At 44.8% G+C, this 14,509-nt stretch overlaps 1 protein-coding gene across 1 annotated transcript; it reads right to left on the bottom strand.

Moving 5' to 3' along the window:
* Window positions 1-8,354: 8,354 nt before the first annotated feature.
* LOC146199153 (uncharacterized) lies at window positions 8,355-11,667 on the bottom strand. Its single transcript, XM_084592060.1, has 3 exons — window positions 11,511-11,667; window positions 10,301-10,461; window positions 8,355-8,690 (listed from the first exon to the last, which is right to left on the bottom strand). Exons 1-3 carry the CDS (start codon window positions 11,665-11,667, stop codon window positions 8,355-8,357), a joined length of 654 nt encoding a protein of 217 aa, XP_084448186.1.
* Window positions 11,668-14,509: the final 2,842 nt, after the last annotated feature.

Genomic DNA, 14,509 nt, shown 5'->3' with positions numbered 1-14,509 from the left:
TGTAAATGAGAGATCTAATGCGAAAAATATACACTGCTCTACCAATCTTACCTGAACCCTTGATAGAAACGCTGTAGCAATAGCGAGTACCGTAATAAAAAGATAGGCGGTTGCTTTAATGAAATCAAGTTGCTGAACAAATATATGAACCTGATAAGCACTAAACTAACTCATATTGCAAGAGCGCTAAGAAATTTCATCACTCATTACTAAGTAACACTAAGGTGTTAACATATCACTGTATTTTTGCATTGCATATCAACTACTAACATTTCTTGCGGGGAAGTACAATAATTACTTGTAAAAAAAAAGTTTCAGAGAGTTCAGAAAGCTGCGATGGGAGCCATAATGAACGTATATTCTAGACTCCCAGTTGTCAACATACCATATATTTGGCGACCATATATCTCATTCTTAATTGCCCCTCAAAAGCGGAGGTAAAAAAACGATGTGGCTCATTGGTATCGCTTACTTACATGAAAAACGCGCTAATTATCCAACAGGATGCCGTGAATCGTGCCGCACATTTCTCGATGGAATAAAATTATTGATTTCAAAATCTAGCTACCCGTTGGCCCTATACATATAATAAATTTCGATTTACGCAACAAAATATAACCACATCTGCTTAAAAAAAAAAAAAAACAAACGAAAACACGTAAGCTAACTTTTTTTTTTTTTTTGATGCACACAAAGAATTGTGTAAGTGCCAATTTAAAGTGCACTTATGCCTTGCATTGTTACGTTTATTGTTGTTACTGTACTTTACTGCTTCTGACTACTTTTCCGGTTCCACCGAACCATCTGTTAACTAACTAGTGTAATCTGTGTTTTCTTCCAGTCAACCTCAAGTACAGATGGAATTTGGGAGCTTTGTCAAGCTCCTCTTGAGCAGCTTTTATTTCCATACAGCTCAAACATGCATGCAAGCATGCTGGTTTGAAAAGAAAAAAAGCAATTTAGAACAGTGTGCAACTCACAAAGTTATTGCCTCCCTTCGGTATGATTCAAATAGAGAGCATGCCAATTACGATTTAACAGTGATTCCAGATTTTAAGTCATGATATTTGTGCCTGTTGTATGTTTGTGGCGTCTCTCACTTTATAGAATGTGCGATATCATAATGATTGTACTTAATATCATTATCATCAGCAGCAAAAGGCTGGCTTCATCCACTACTGGAAAGTGCTCGCTCTGAAGTCATGTTCCATGGTGTTTAATCGCAATAGACGGTTTACTGACGTCACAATTTTCAAGTGGAAGAGCAGCCGGGAACACATGCTTATAACACTGCTATCGCTGCAATGCTACGGTACTTCAAATTTTATGGGTGTAGTACAGGTGATTGCCAGCCGCTCAAACGTAAGCTTACATATAAATTATTATCTGTTAATGATTGAAGCCACACATTCCGAAATTGCAAATGACCAGGTGGCTGTAGTGACGTCATGTGGGAGGCATTTACAATACACATTTAACCGACAGAAGAACAATGCAGCGAAACGTGGTATGATCATTCGCATGGGCGGCCAGCTTAAATTTAGATGGAGTGATCATACGGAGGGAAATTCTTTTCTGATGACTATTGACGTGAAAATGGCGCAGTGAGCGGCTAACAAACTTGGAGGACAAGCCGCGCCAATTTGAGGACAGCATTGTTTGCCGGTCCGGATTATGCTTTTAGTATAATACGCAGAAATTGTGTGACTAACTTTACTGTGTGAATATACTTGTTCTCTTCTATCGGATATATTTGGTTAAGGGTCAAAAGAGCGAAATCATATTCTTGTTTTGCGTCAGCAATGGGCATCTATTGCGCTTGCAATGCTGCTGTCTCTCTTTTAAAGACATAGCGAGAGTGGCTTACGCGCGCTATGTTGGAATCCAACAATGGTGAATAATATGGCTAGGCTGTTCCTTCCGAAATTTACTAGTCGGTAATGAATGCAGATAACGAGCGAAGTTGTTCCACATTTACTGTCTGTGGAAAGCACCAAATATAAAGCAATCGCTGGATGAAAAGAAATGAATTGGTTTCTATGGGTAACCTGCACAGTTGAAACGATCAATGAGATTAGCGTTTGAATGATAGTAAATTCATTTACGGTTTTTGCAGCATGTTTAGGTGGGTCGGAAGCGCGTCGATAGGGTAATGGTTCTAGCGGTAATGTGTGAGCTCGCTAAAAAAAAGAACGAAGCCACCGCCGATAGCCAAACGCGATAGCGTAAGCTATTTTGTTGTCGATGTATGTGAACGTCCATTACAAGACCTGGGACGAAGTATTACCTTACCTAACATTTGCACATAATGCCGACGTTCAAGAAACGACCAGCATGACTCCGTTCAGCATAGTTTACGGACTAGAAGTTACGACCGCGCTCGACGCCATGCTGCCTCATATAGACGAAATTCCAAATAACGATGTCGCTTCTTTTCTACAGCGTGCCGAAAAGGCCCGTCAACTTGTACGGGTGCGAATCCATAAGCAGCAGGGTCGAGATGCAGAACGCTACAACCAGCGGTGGCGGACTGAAGAGTATCTTGCAGGTGACCTTGTCTGCGTTCGGTACCCTATTCGACGACGCTGACTCAGTGAAAAACTGTTGCGCCGTTATTTCGCCCCCTACTGCGTTCTTCGACGCTTTGGTGACCTGGACTATGAAGTCGTTCCTCATGAAGATCAAGAGCCCCGACATTCCAAGAGTTCCGAAGTGATCCACGTGGGCCGTCTGAACCCTTTTCATGCCAGATAGCAGTGACTACTAATCTGCCCCACGTCAATTTATAATCGGGCCTATACATCCCGAACAGAGGGGGGGGGGGGGGGGGGGTAATGTAGCATGCGCTGGCAACGAAGACGCGCAGAAGTATGGAGGAAAAAAAGTGCGCTAGCTCGGAGTCTGAGCTCGAACGCTGTTTCAGAAACCGGAGTCCTGCCTCGGACACAACTGCGAAACTCGTTTACGCGACAATATTGATTCTTGGTAGCGTTGATATCCATCTACACTAGGAAATCAGTAGTTCGAATAAGCGGTACTATATTTTGGATCTGTTTTCTTAATTGCGGCCAAACTTTGTCTGCTTTTCTATTTTATGCATGCAGAGCATTTGCTTTGCTCGCTCACTGATGATTCTCATTGAACGCAGTTACTAAATTAAGCGACTGTTTAATGTTGACATTGCTTGCCGAAGGTGAGGTTCTCAATTGAATATGTCTGTGCAGCTTTAGATGTGGTTAGAGAAAATGTCACGTGATGAGGCGATATGCACGAAGCAAGAAAATAGTATCTGTGCCGCCAAATCCTATTACCAAAGTATGCATTATTAATCATGTGCACGTAATCTCAATAAGTAAGCGAAATCTCCACTCGATCCGTCTTGAAGAATTCATTGTGGCGGGAAAAAACTTGCAGTGTATGAATTAAATAGCAAAACAACTGATGACAGGACGATAGTGATAGACAATGCAACCAGCAGGTATCGCCTAAGTTATAATTTTCTAAAAAAATTTGTCTTCAGGTTTTAGTTAAACGTTTTCATCTTCCTTTCTTGGCTAGTTCCTTCTATTTGCGTTTTGTTTATATCATGGCACCAAAACAGCAACTAAATCTACAAAAGGGGATGGATGGGTGAAGAGTGGTTGTTCCTGGTACTACGGGGCTGGGACTGGTAGGTCAACGCCGCTTGCGGCGGAGGCTAGCCCGTCACCAAATTTGTATATGTTGTGGGCCCTCATTGCACACGCCACTGTTTCGGTGGGGGACGACGGCTGTTGCGACGTGCGTCTTTCTCCCCCACTTCTTTTTTTCTTTCTTGTCTATTTTCTATTCTTTTCGCAGGAGGCAGCGGAGGTGGCTCAGCTATAGGGAGCCTCGATGACTCAGCTACAGAGCCAGTAGCAGGCCCGTGCATTTTTTTTTCCTTCTTCCTACAGTCGCAACAACATTTTTTTTACATCTACAAAAACTAGAAGGCCTAGAAGAACTAGAGAAATTTAATAATAGCACGGTGTTTTGTTTTGTTTATAGCATTAGCTCCAATACTACCATTCCTGAAGGTCAAATGACGCCGCTATTTGACCTCTAACGAATGAATGTAGTTGCTAGTCATGTATGCCATCGCCGTTGCAAGAGGGCTTCCCCGGGCGCGTTGCCGTCTGTACAAAATATCGATGCCGAGGCAGTTTGGCAATAATAATAATAATAATAATAATAATAATAATAATAATAATAATAATAATAATAATAATAATAATAATAATAATAATAATAATTGGTTGACAGGTAGGTAAAAGCGCAGTATCTGTCACACATGTTTTTGTGGACACCTGAACCACACTGTGAGGGAAAGGAGGAAGGTGGCAGTGAATGTGGAGCCGTAGTGGAGGGCTACGGAGTAATTTGGACCACCTGGGGATCTTTAACGCGCGCCGACATCGCATAACACATGGACGCCTCTTCGCTTCACCTCCATCGAAACGCAGCCGCCGCGGTCGAAATCGAAGCCGGGTACTCCGGCACAGTATTCGGGCGTCTTACCACTGCACCACCGCGGCGGGGCAATTCGATCATGGAGAACACGAATTTGGCCGATTTGGTCAAAAATTGATGTCCAGCCTGATTCGATTATGATGAAGACAATGGCGACCTCTAGATTTGGCCTGGGTGAGCCCCAAATTTGGTCCGGGCCATCCTCAAAATTTGACCTCAGGCTATTTTGACCTAAATTGATGTCCAGCTTAATTTTACTCTGGTGAACACGATAGTGACTTCCAAATATGGCCCGGCTAATCCAGACTTGGCCTCGACTGATTTAAATTCAAATTCTACTACATCATGTTTAAATTCGTCACTAATAATCAATTTATGCATCCATACAACCCTAGTGTCTTCCCGCATAGCTAAATATCTCAGAGATAACGCTCGATGCTCAGGTTCGCAGCTCGAACCACTACTGATTCTTTTGGTATGGGTTTTCATACGGGATGCCAAAATTGTCATTATAGCTATTTTTCCTGAACTTCAATTCGTATTTCCTGTCACCGCCTTTTTATTTTAACGATTGACGCAAGCATTCGACTAACTATGCATCTTTATTTGGCTCGTGAGGCCACATCGCTTCAGTTTGTAAATGAGTATCGAAAATAGCGCCATCTTAAAAAAAGTAGGCAAAAATGCTTTGATGGCAAGAGTCAAACTAAAGGTACAAACGGCTTCAGTTTAACATTTTGCAGCGGGAGTGTATCAAACTAAATACTTCCCTTTAAAGTGGGAGCCACTGTTACCACACTGAGCTTAATAAGGTCTGACGGGAAGCCTTAAACCTTACTAAAAGAAATTTTGAGATTGTGGGAACTCGATTACATGCTTTGTGCATTCATGTAAACTTCGAATTATAGCCTTTTGTGGCAAAATACTTTTTTTTTTTTGCTGACATCACATAAATCTGTTTTGCTGCTGTCATTTTTTTTTTAACGCAATGCAAAGATTCTAAAAGATGTCACCTAAAGCGTAGGGCGTGTTTCAGGTAATCACGTGGCTGTTGAGTAATGAGGCGGGGTAATGCACTCAGTGTTGTTGTGACCTTGGTACATTTGCATCTGTTTTATTGTTTCGTTAATATGTTTTCTGCACGACAGATATGTTGCGGTTTAATAAAGGTGCTATTTGCATTTTATCATCAACTATTAGTAAAGAATACTTTAGTCGTATTCACAGATTACATTATTTTTATTGGTCACCACAGTGTGAGGAGCATAAGTGTCGCTAAAGCAAATAGCGCACGCGTATTTTTGTTTCCGTGGGTTTAATTTGCAGCTACGTTGTGCGCGACTAAGTCTACTTGTTCCTAAAAAGTCAAGAAACAAAGCACAAGATTAAAATATTTCAACTTTTTTTTTTAAATTTCAAGATTTTGTTTTACTGCACAATTGCGTTTTTGCGGCTACTTTCTTAGTAAAATGCCTGTTATGGGGGCTAATTTGGTCGGTTTGAAAGTATTTGAATCTATATGCAGTGTTGCAGCTCATCTATGGTTAGGAACTATTTGGTAACGGTTTGAGGGTCACGCTCCACAGTGTCGTATACCTTCAAAATGAATATGCCGGCAGAAGTTTACAAGAAATCAATAAAAGTAACTTACATTGTCTTTTGTAACGCTTGTCCCTGCAATCACTAGAAAACGTGCGCGCTGCCATGCCCACTGTACCAGGATGAAGCAGCACTAGTGTTTGGAATACTTTACCTGTTCACTTGCCATTCATCATTAGGATCTAAAATATAATTTTCGGCCTAAACATGACATCTAAGTTCAAAGGGCATCTTTTGGACGTGTCGCTTCGACGTAAGGAAGAAAAAATGAACCGCGAATTCACACGAGACTTGCGACATATAATTAATTAAGGCTGCGATTTGAGTGAGTTGGTGTTGATTCATAAAGAAACACGGCGCGGGAAAACGGAACGCACGAAGAAAGCCATAACTCAAGCGCTGTTTTCCATTATGAATCAATACCAACTTGTCCAAATCGCACTTTTAAATAACCTAATTTCTAGTACTTTGGGCTCTCCTCTTTCTAGCCATCTCAATACAAGGCTTGTATTATGTCCTTCTTCGTGCGTCCCGTTTCTCCGAGGTGTTTGTTGCTATGAGACATATAATTACGAGCGGTGCCGCTTGTACTGTCCACTTTTGCGCCGTAAGGCTTGTGCGAATGAGTTGCACTTTTTTCCTCAACGCCATATACAAGCGTCAAGAAACCGAAATCGATAGTTTTCTCGATGAAGTAAGTCACCAGTGGTCAATTGTTTAAAAGTGTAAAAACTTCGTACTGATCTTCAAATGACCCAAAACTTTAATGTTAAAACGCATGCCGAATTAGGAATATAGAAATTAGGAAACGCTCATTTTGTGTGCCGCAAATACACATGATGCAACAAGATTCTGATTAAACATATTAATTCTGGTTGGGAAAGTTGACAGCAGGATAATGACGGGAGACGTGCTGCCAATCTCACTCTTTTTCTGAATGGTGTTGCATCGCTCTATAGCTGCATTAAAAAGCAACCTGCTAGCAAGACGAAGAATGCTGAAATCGGCTGAAATGAAGAAGATATTGTCACTAGAGCATAAGTTAGAGCTGTTGCTAGAGAGCAATAGTTAGCCAGAACAATAAGCTAGCGAACAACGTGCCAGATCGCAGTTACCTAATTGTGTACGATGCGTTGTAAAGCTTAACCTCGCTCATTTATTAAAGCAGAGAAAGCATTGTGGTAGATTTCTGTTTCGCTATTCTTGGTGAAATATGCGCGAAGACATCCGCAGCTGGAGGTATAACCATAACGAATGGAATGATTTGCAATATGCTTGTTTTTTATTCTTGTATAAATAAATAGGTGACAGACAGTACAAACATTTTTACAAGCAGAAGCAACAAACAACGGACAACGAGCACCATACGGACGCGCAGCACCAGAAGACGCCATTCAAAAGCCAAGTGAGAAACCCCGATGACTCGAAACGAAAAGGAAATCCGGGCCTTTTACGGCCAGAAACCCCTCGTTCAGCGAGTCAGGCAGCCTCGGCGTACAACCATCACAAACACATTCACGCAAAAGAGCGGCAGCGTTGTCTGTCTCGTGTGCACATACTAACACAAACAAACATAGCTCGACAACAAGTTCGGCAAGTTCCCGTGTCTTGCAATGCGGCAGAAAGACGGACAGTGGCAGTGAGCGGGAGATAGCCTGAAGCAATAAAGGCAGCGGAAGCACAGCAGGAACAATAGCCACATTAAAGACCCTGCAGAGAACGATGGCGGAGACCATTGAGAAAAGAATTCTGCTTCCCAGGAGACGTCAAAGAGCCTTCGTCTCCTCGCGTATCCGCAAAGCCCGCTGACCCGTGGCTGGGTTGCGTAGGAACTGGAAAAACGTGGCGAGGTCGCTTTCGGAAGCCCCGTAGTAGCGATGACGCGCGGCTTGTCGCTGATTTGCCCACGGTGGCATAGCGCCGTGTGGTGTAATACACTGCCTGAATTCGTCGCAGATCATGACTACGCTCCCATCAAGAGCGCCATATCTTAACGATGCGTATAGAGGCGCAGGCCACAGCGGAACTTACGGCACGTTATCTTTCCACTAGCACAGAACACAGGCGTCCTCATTACCCGGATATGGTGGGGACTTGTTCAATATGATGCATGTTTGCAAAAACAGATGAACTAGGTGCTGCCTTAGAAGTGCGCTTTTAAAGTATGTTTTGGGCCTTGGCAGGGGAAGAGGACTTGCATTCTATAGACATGGGAAGAACGTTTCCTGCCGCGCGTCATGCATGACCGTGTGGGGGACAGGATGCTAGTATTTGCCGTAGTAACCCGGTGCAGCGTAGGTGGGGACCAGAAAGGCTGCGGCCGCCTTCACGTGGTGGTGCTTGTCCACAACGGCGACGGGCTTGGCATCGTAAACGGCTCCTCCGGTCTCACCGGGGGCGGTACCAGGCTCGTTGGTTTGCACGGTGGCGCGGAAGCCACCGGCGTCCGCTACGTAGTTGACCTGACGGTAGATGCCGTTGGCATCGGTGTAGCCGTACGAGCCTTTCTTCTGGTTGCTACCGTCACTGCTCTCCTGGCGGGTGAGCCGAGTGCCGAACTCGTCCACAGTGTCGTAGCCGAACTCGTACGGCTGCGGAGGCTGGGTAAAGAAATCAGGAGACATGCACTGAGTGAAGTATACTTGACGGCGTCTCAGTTACGCTAGCATAAATCAGTACGGGAATGTTTCAAGGCAGCGCAGTCAATACTGACTAACTTGATCTCATTCTCTTCTCTCACCTTCTGCTTATCGTTAGGCCAAATAAATGGTTTTCTACATTAGATTATTTTTTTCCTCGCAAGCTAAGGTGCGTTCCTTTCAGCCCAACCTCTGCTTACTCCTTAATGTCAAAGAAAACAGGAGGGTCAGTGACGAAGGAGCCCAGCAACGCTTGCAGTAATAGTCCAGATATCAAAGGTTATGAGCACTTTCGGGCAAAATAAAGTACGAGTAGCGTTATGAGCGAACTAAGAAAATTCTTTCAGCCAGATGCTGCTTCTTTCGCTCTCTGTGCCACGCTAATGCTCCTCCCGCCTGGGCCACGTTATTTGCTGGCTAAAATTATTTGTTGCGTCACCGCCTGGGGCACAGCAAGAGGCGGCTTGAAAACATTCTGGTCTTGTAATTCAAAGATGAAGAGATGTTCATGTTAATAAAATATGTTAAGAACACCTCGCAGCCCCGTCTAAAAGCAATGACATTCTTAAGTTGAATATTTAAATATGTCGTCGGAGAATGTGTGACAGTGATTCATAGAAAAGTAGTTGTGCACAATTTGTATTATAGCAGGCTTTCCTTTTCAGTCTCCCGGTACTCGTAACATTGGCATAACCTGCTGTGTTTATGGGCTGCGATGACGTTCATGTGTTTTGTATTGGTTAAAACAGCATTTTCGACGTTGTGAATAAGCCGCCAAAAGGATAGACTTGTGAATAATATCTTGGAACATTTTACTTTCCCAGTGCCATTTTAGCACGATGAACTTTAAACGCTGCTAAAATAGCGCTTCTACTCCACTACGAGCCCACTAGATTGCCGAGCCAAGACAGGCATCGTTTAGCCTTGGTTTCAAGGGACGCCGGGAAGATGCTATGCAAACAACACGAGCTCGGCAAAGGAAAGGAAGATCGCCGATGTGAACGCAAGATTTTATGCTTCGCAGATTCTTAGATTATTTGTTGTTACAATTAACACCGCTATTAACTCGCTATAAGGCTATTAGGCGGGAGCGACATTGCGATAGTAGAGCGGTGCAGTGTCCTTCACTTGGACTTCTAAACGTTTGAACCTTAGTGCTGACACAATGGCCCAGAAAAGATTTTTCTGAAATAAGTAGACACACAATACGAACGTTACATCAAATTTACTAGTCAAGTAACTTCTCTTACGAAAGAGCTGGCCACAACTTATTGCTTCTGGTGTCGTTTTCCACTATCGGCGAGTGTTTAAGGAAAGGCCACTAAGGCAGTGATGTTGCTGGAGGAAAGTAATATCAATTATAACTTTGCCGAATTAATAGAACTATTTCACATCATAATAGGCGTGAAAACGTTCATAACAGTGTAAATTGACTATGTGAAAAAGGCCACAACATGAGCTAATCAAGAACTAAGGATAAACGTCAAACCTTTCGCGATGTTTTTAAGCCCGCATTCCGGTCCAGTTTAACTTTACCCCAATTAGCCATACGTCGCCAAAGTTGAACTTACATAGACGGGTTCGGCCGCGATAGTCTTGATTACAGCCGGAGCCGCAATGAGTCCTCCGCCGTAGCCGAAGGCGCCGCCGCCGTAGTGTCCTGCACCACCTCCGTAGTGCGTGGCCAAGCAAGAGACGTATCCGACCAGAAGAGCGAAGGTCACCTGAGAATGAAGGCAAGCGAATTAGTTTGTTATGTTTTAGGGAGTCGATGGGAAATGCTTAGGAGATATGTGCAGGCTGCATTTTGTGGTAGGCTATCTCTAGAGCGCCGTTCGTTACGTGGCGATGTAGTTAGGACGCACGTTCACCTCTAACTTAAACGCTGGGATAATGTAACATGACGTATCTGTCTAAACATTCGTGAGTTCTCTTTTTTGAATGTCCTATAGAATGTCCTTTTAGAATTTTATCGGAAAGGAAAGCAACCTTTCTTGCACACTTTGATCTGCTCATCTTTAAACACGATTAGCTTTCTACATGAGCTGATTCATTTGTTTTCCTTGTTTATTGCATGCGGGCCTGCCATATTGTGCAAGTGCCTTCAGTGGCAAAAATATAAAGTTCTCAACAAAAACTTCGTATTTCTGTTATGCGTTGTGATGAGGTTCATAGATTTAACGGGATTGCGGGAGCGAAATGTTAGCCCATATTCCGACAGTAAGCGACCTGCAAAAAAAGTCCCTTTGCTCGCTCATGGTTATCAGTACACATAAGAATGGATTTGTCTTAATAAAGATTACTTGAGGACAAAAATATTACAAATATTTAATTTGCTAATGTCACCTTTATACAAGCAATCTTGAGCAAGAAATGTAAAGTACTGCTTCGCTAATAGTAACATCTGGGCTTCAGCATTGCACGCTGATATCGCGAAAGCAATTTTCGAGGAGAGGGCATGGTTCAATGTCAGACGGTCTTCGGGCCCTTACAGGTCTGCGTTAATTTGTATGGATAAACTTTGGGGAGAGAAGGAAGACCTGCTGCCTTAAAGGAGACCTGCTGCCTTAGTTCCTTAGTTCCATTGATACCCTTCCTACCCTTAATATCCTTAGTTCCCCGTTTCAGTTAATCTTCCTCCTTCCCGCTTTCCCTTCCGGCCTTTTTCCCTTCAACGATTCCCTCTGGTGCCAGCGAATCCCGAGCCTCAGTGATTCGGGCTCTTCGGAGGTTATGCGCGCATCTTCAGCGTGGTGCATAGGCACTGCGCCTGCAACTCACCTGGGCGAACATTATTCCTGCGGAGGAGAGGGTTAGAGGAGCCTGGAGGCTGAAACGGTGAAGAACGGATAGCGAGCAGCGGCAACTGACGACATGTTGCCCGCCGCCGGGCCCTTCTTATACCCACGGGACTACGCGGCCCGCGGTGTGCGTCCATTGTCCCAATTCCGAGGTCACGCGTTTCGCGTCTCCGGATCGTCCGTCTCCGCCTTCACCGGCCGCACAGGCGAATCGCCGGAACCCCAGCACCCTCTCACCCGCATCAGCAGCGACAGGCGTAAGGTGACGGCGGAAAAGAAACAGGCGAGGCGAAGTCATGAAGAACGCGGTCCACGGAGCGAGGGGAAACGCGCGAAAAAGTAATAAACGATAAACCTCCGGGCAGACAGCGGAGGCAGTAAGAGAAGATGATGTGGACGACGTGGCTGATGAGAGCCTTTTCTTTTCCTTCTTGTTTTTTTTGCGCCGTCTCGACGTAAAAAAAATGCGAGTAAGGTGTCTCCCCTTCGCTTCCCCGCTTCCTACGAGATGTTTCACTTTCACCTCCTACAACTACGCGCTCTGTTCTTCCGCAGAGAAGGGAGGGTGCAAGGTTTTGCATCAGCTTGCGACGACCTTTGTCTCACACGCAGGAACCGGGGCTCGCCCCGCCGTGTACAGACGGAGCAGCGGACTTTTTGATGCTGGCGATTGCTGCTGAACTTTGGGCCATTGTGTCGCCACTTGCTCGGCGCGTGCGTATAGTCAAGGTAGCGCGCAAGGACGGGCCGAGAAGAGAGAGAACTTCGATGATGGGGGCACGAAGGGGCCCGCTAACGCGCGCCCGCATCGTCAAGCTCCCCCCGTAGCTGAAAGTTGAATATGGATCCAGCGCCCCGTCATCTTGCGCTTGACTGGCACAGGCCGCGCTATCGTAAAATGTATGTCAGCGTAACACGCTTGGCTTTTTTTGCGCTGGGCGGGATGTTTGGCGGCAGGACGCTTTTGGGCGGTGCCGGTGGCGCGGGCCACAGCGGCAGCCAAGGTTATTTCCGCGCTGTTTAGTTTGACGTGCAGCGGAGGGATGCGGGGACTTGGGGCTCCGTGAGCCGACACTTGAGTGATTAAAGAGGGCGTGAAGCGGAGAGCCTTCGCTTAAAGCACAACAGAGCAAAGTTGAGGAGGCACCCACCACCCGCTTCTTTGAGCTGTAGTGATTGAGTTCGCCTAAACACGCTACGAAAAGCATGCTTGGATTGAGATGCGGGTAATATAAACAGGTGGAACAGGCTTTTTGCGTTGTACGTCTGCTGGTCGTGGGAGATCGGAAATGAATTCACGTGAATATGTCTAAGCACACCCACGCGCCATACAGTAAGAGCCGTGCTGGTGGCTAATTATAGAGAACTAGGGAAGCGCCGGCAGTTCTTCTATATAAAGCCATGAAAGGCTAGCGCCCATACAGGAAAGCCTATTTTTTGTATCGCTCTCGTGCGCCCCAGACTATCAACGTCAAGTGCACAGTGTGAGGTTCTCTTATTCGTGTAAACTCAAGGCAACGGAGCGCTTAAAAGGGGCCCGTCAAGACGTTGTTGGGGGGTAGAAGGCTTTGTGACTTTGGGGAAGCAAAAATAAGGCTGCATCCTCTTACGTAGCTGGACTGTCGCTATACTTAGGCGATGTTTCATAACGTCCTCCTACGCATCATAGAATTCGAACTGCTCATTAAAGCGAACGTTGTACGTTTGATGCAAGCAGCTTTCACGGAATTCGATGATGACGATGATGATGGTGAACGTCAGTGACGCGTGGACAGCTTTGGCCGAAGAATGCTAATGCACAAGTGTTTCTTGCTCTATACAAGGTGATGTCAGAGACCAGATTTTCTAGTTCTTGCGCTAAAGAGGCCAATTATCATGCCGGAAGTAAATTTACAATCAGTGTGTTGCCAGTGGCTATACAGAGGCACTGGCTTTCGAGTCGCGCCAGGCAGATGCTGAGCCTATTACGACACCGCCGCTGTAATTTTCCGGAATGTTGCATCAAGGTATTTTCAATTCGTTTACGCGTACCGGTATAGTTCCACTGAGCACGTGCCGCGCGACCCTCGATGTAGATGCGTCTTAGTTGTTTCAAGTACCAAGAGAGGACATTAAGACAGCAGATATCTCCGCGTTTCGATCGGCATATACAACTAGATTAGCAAGGACGTACGCTGAAGTACTACGTGCACACTTAATGTTTTGATAACAAGTCGGAAGGCTGATTTTTGATCGAGAACAGCTTTTTATTTTGTCCGGATACGACGTTAGGAGACTCACGACTGACGCGCTTCTCGACACCTGAACATGGGTTATTTTACAGCGTTAGACACAACCGAGCTCGTTTGTTTATAACAATGAACATTGAACTTGTCAACAGTAAACTCCCACAAGAGCAATGCTGCTGCTGTCCAATTCACTATGAGTGAACCTCAAAATAGAGTAAATCCTCAGAATCCTCTTAATAGATAAAATATGTTTGGCTTCCGATAACCACTTATTGCTTCCTGTTCTGCACTCTATGGTTTTGAAGTGAACAGGGATAAAAAGCCAATATTTCTGTGTCAAGAGCACTGACCAGAAAAGCATGACGATATCTTTTAGCCCATTTTGAGTCCCTTTCGAGCGTTGCCTGCTTAAAATATTAATCACTGAATTCTTCACCAGACTTTGAAGGAGGATTCGTTGCCGTGCCAAATAATTATTTGAGATGTATAGTTATACAGGACTAAACAGCGTCGTTGAAAAAAAGTATGAATCGCCCAAGCGAAGTGTTTCCACCGGGCTTTTGTTACCGGTAGTATCGGTTCCTGTCGTTTCCCCATGCCAAGTACACTACTATCCAAACATGTCCAAAGAGTTGTGCCTCCTTCTCCTCACTGCAGGTTTTAAGAGCGAAACATCGTGACTAATGAACACGATAGGTATTGAAGAGCTTGCAATGAGAGATACTAATTCGTAAATGAGCCTCTCAATGGA

This window comes from Amblyomma maculatum, chromosome 2 (assembly GCF_055883805.1).
Source record: "Amblyomma maculatum isolate TAMU_Amacu chromosome 2, ASM5588380v1, whole genome shotgun sequence".
Classification (NCBI taxonomy): domain Eukaryota; kingdom Metazoa; phylum Arthropoda; class Arachnida; order Ixodida; family Ixodidae; genus Amblyomma; species Amblyomma maculatum.
The sequence above is the reverse complement of the archived record's forward strand: the minus strand, read 5'-3'. Positions and strand labels throughout refer to the sequence as shown.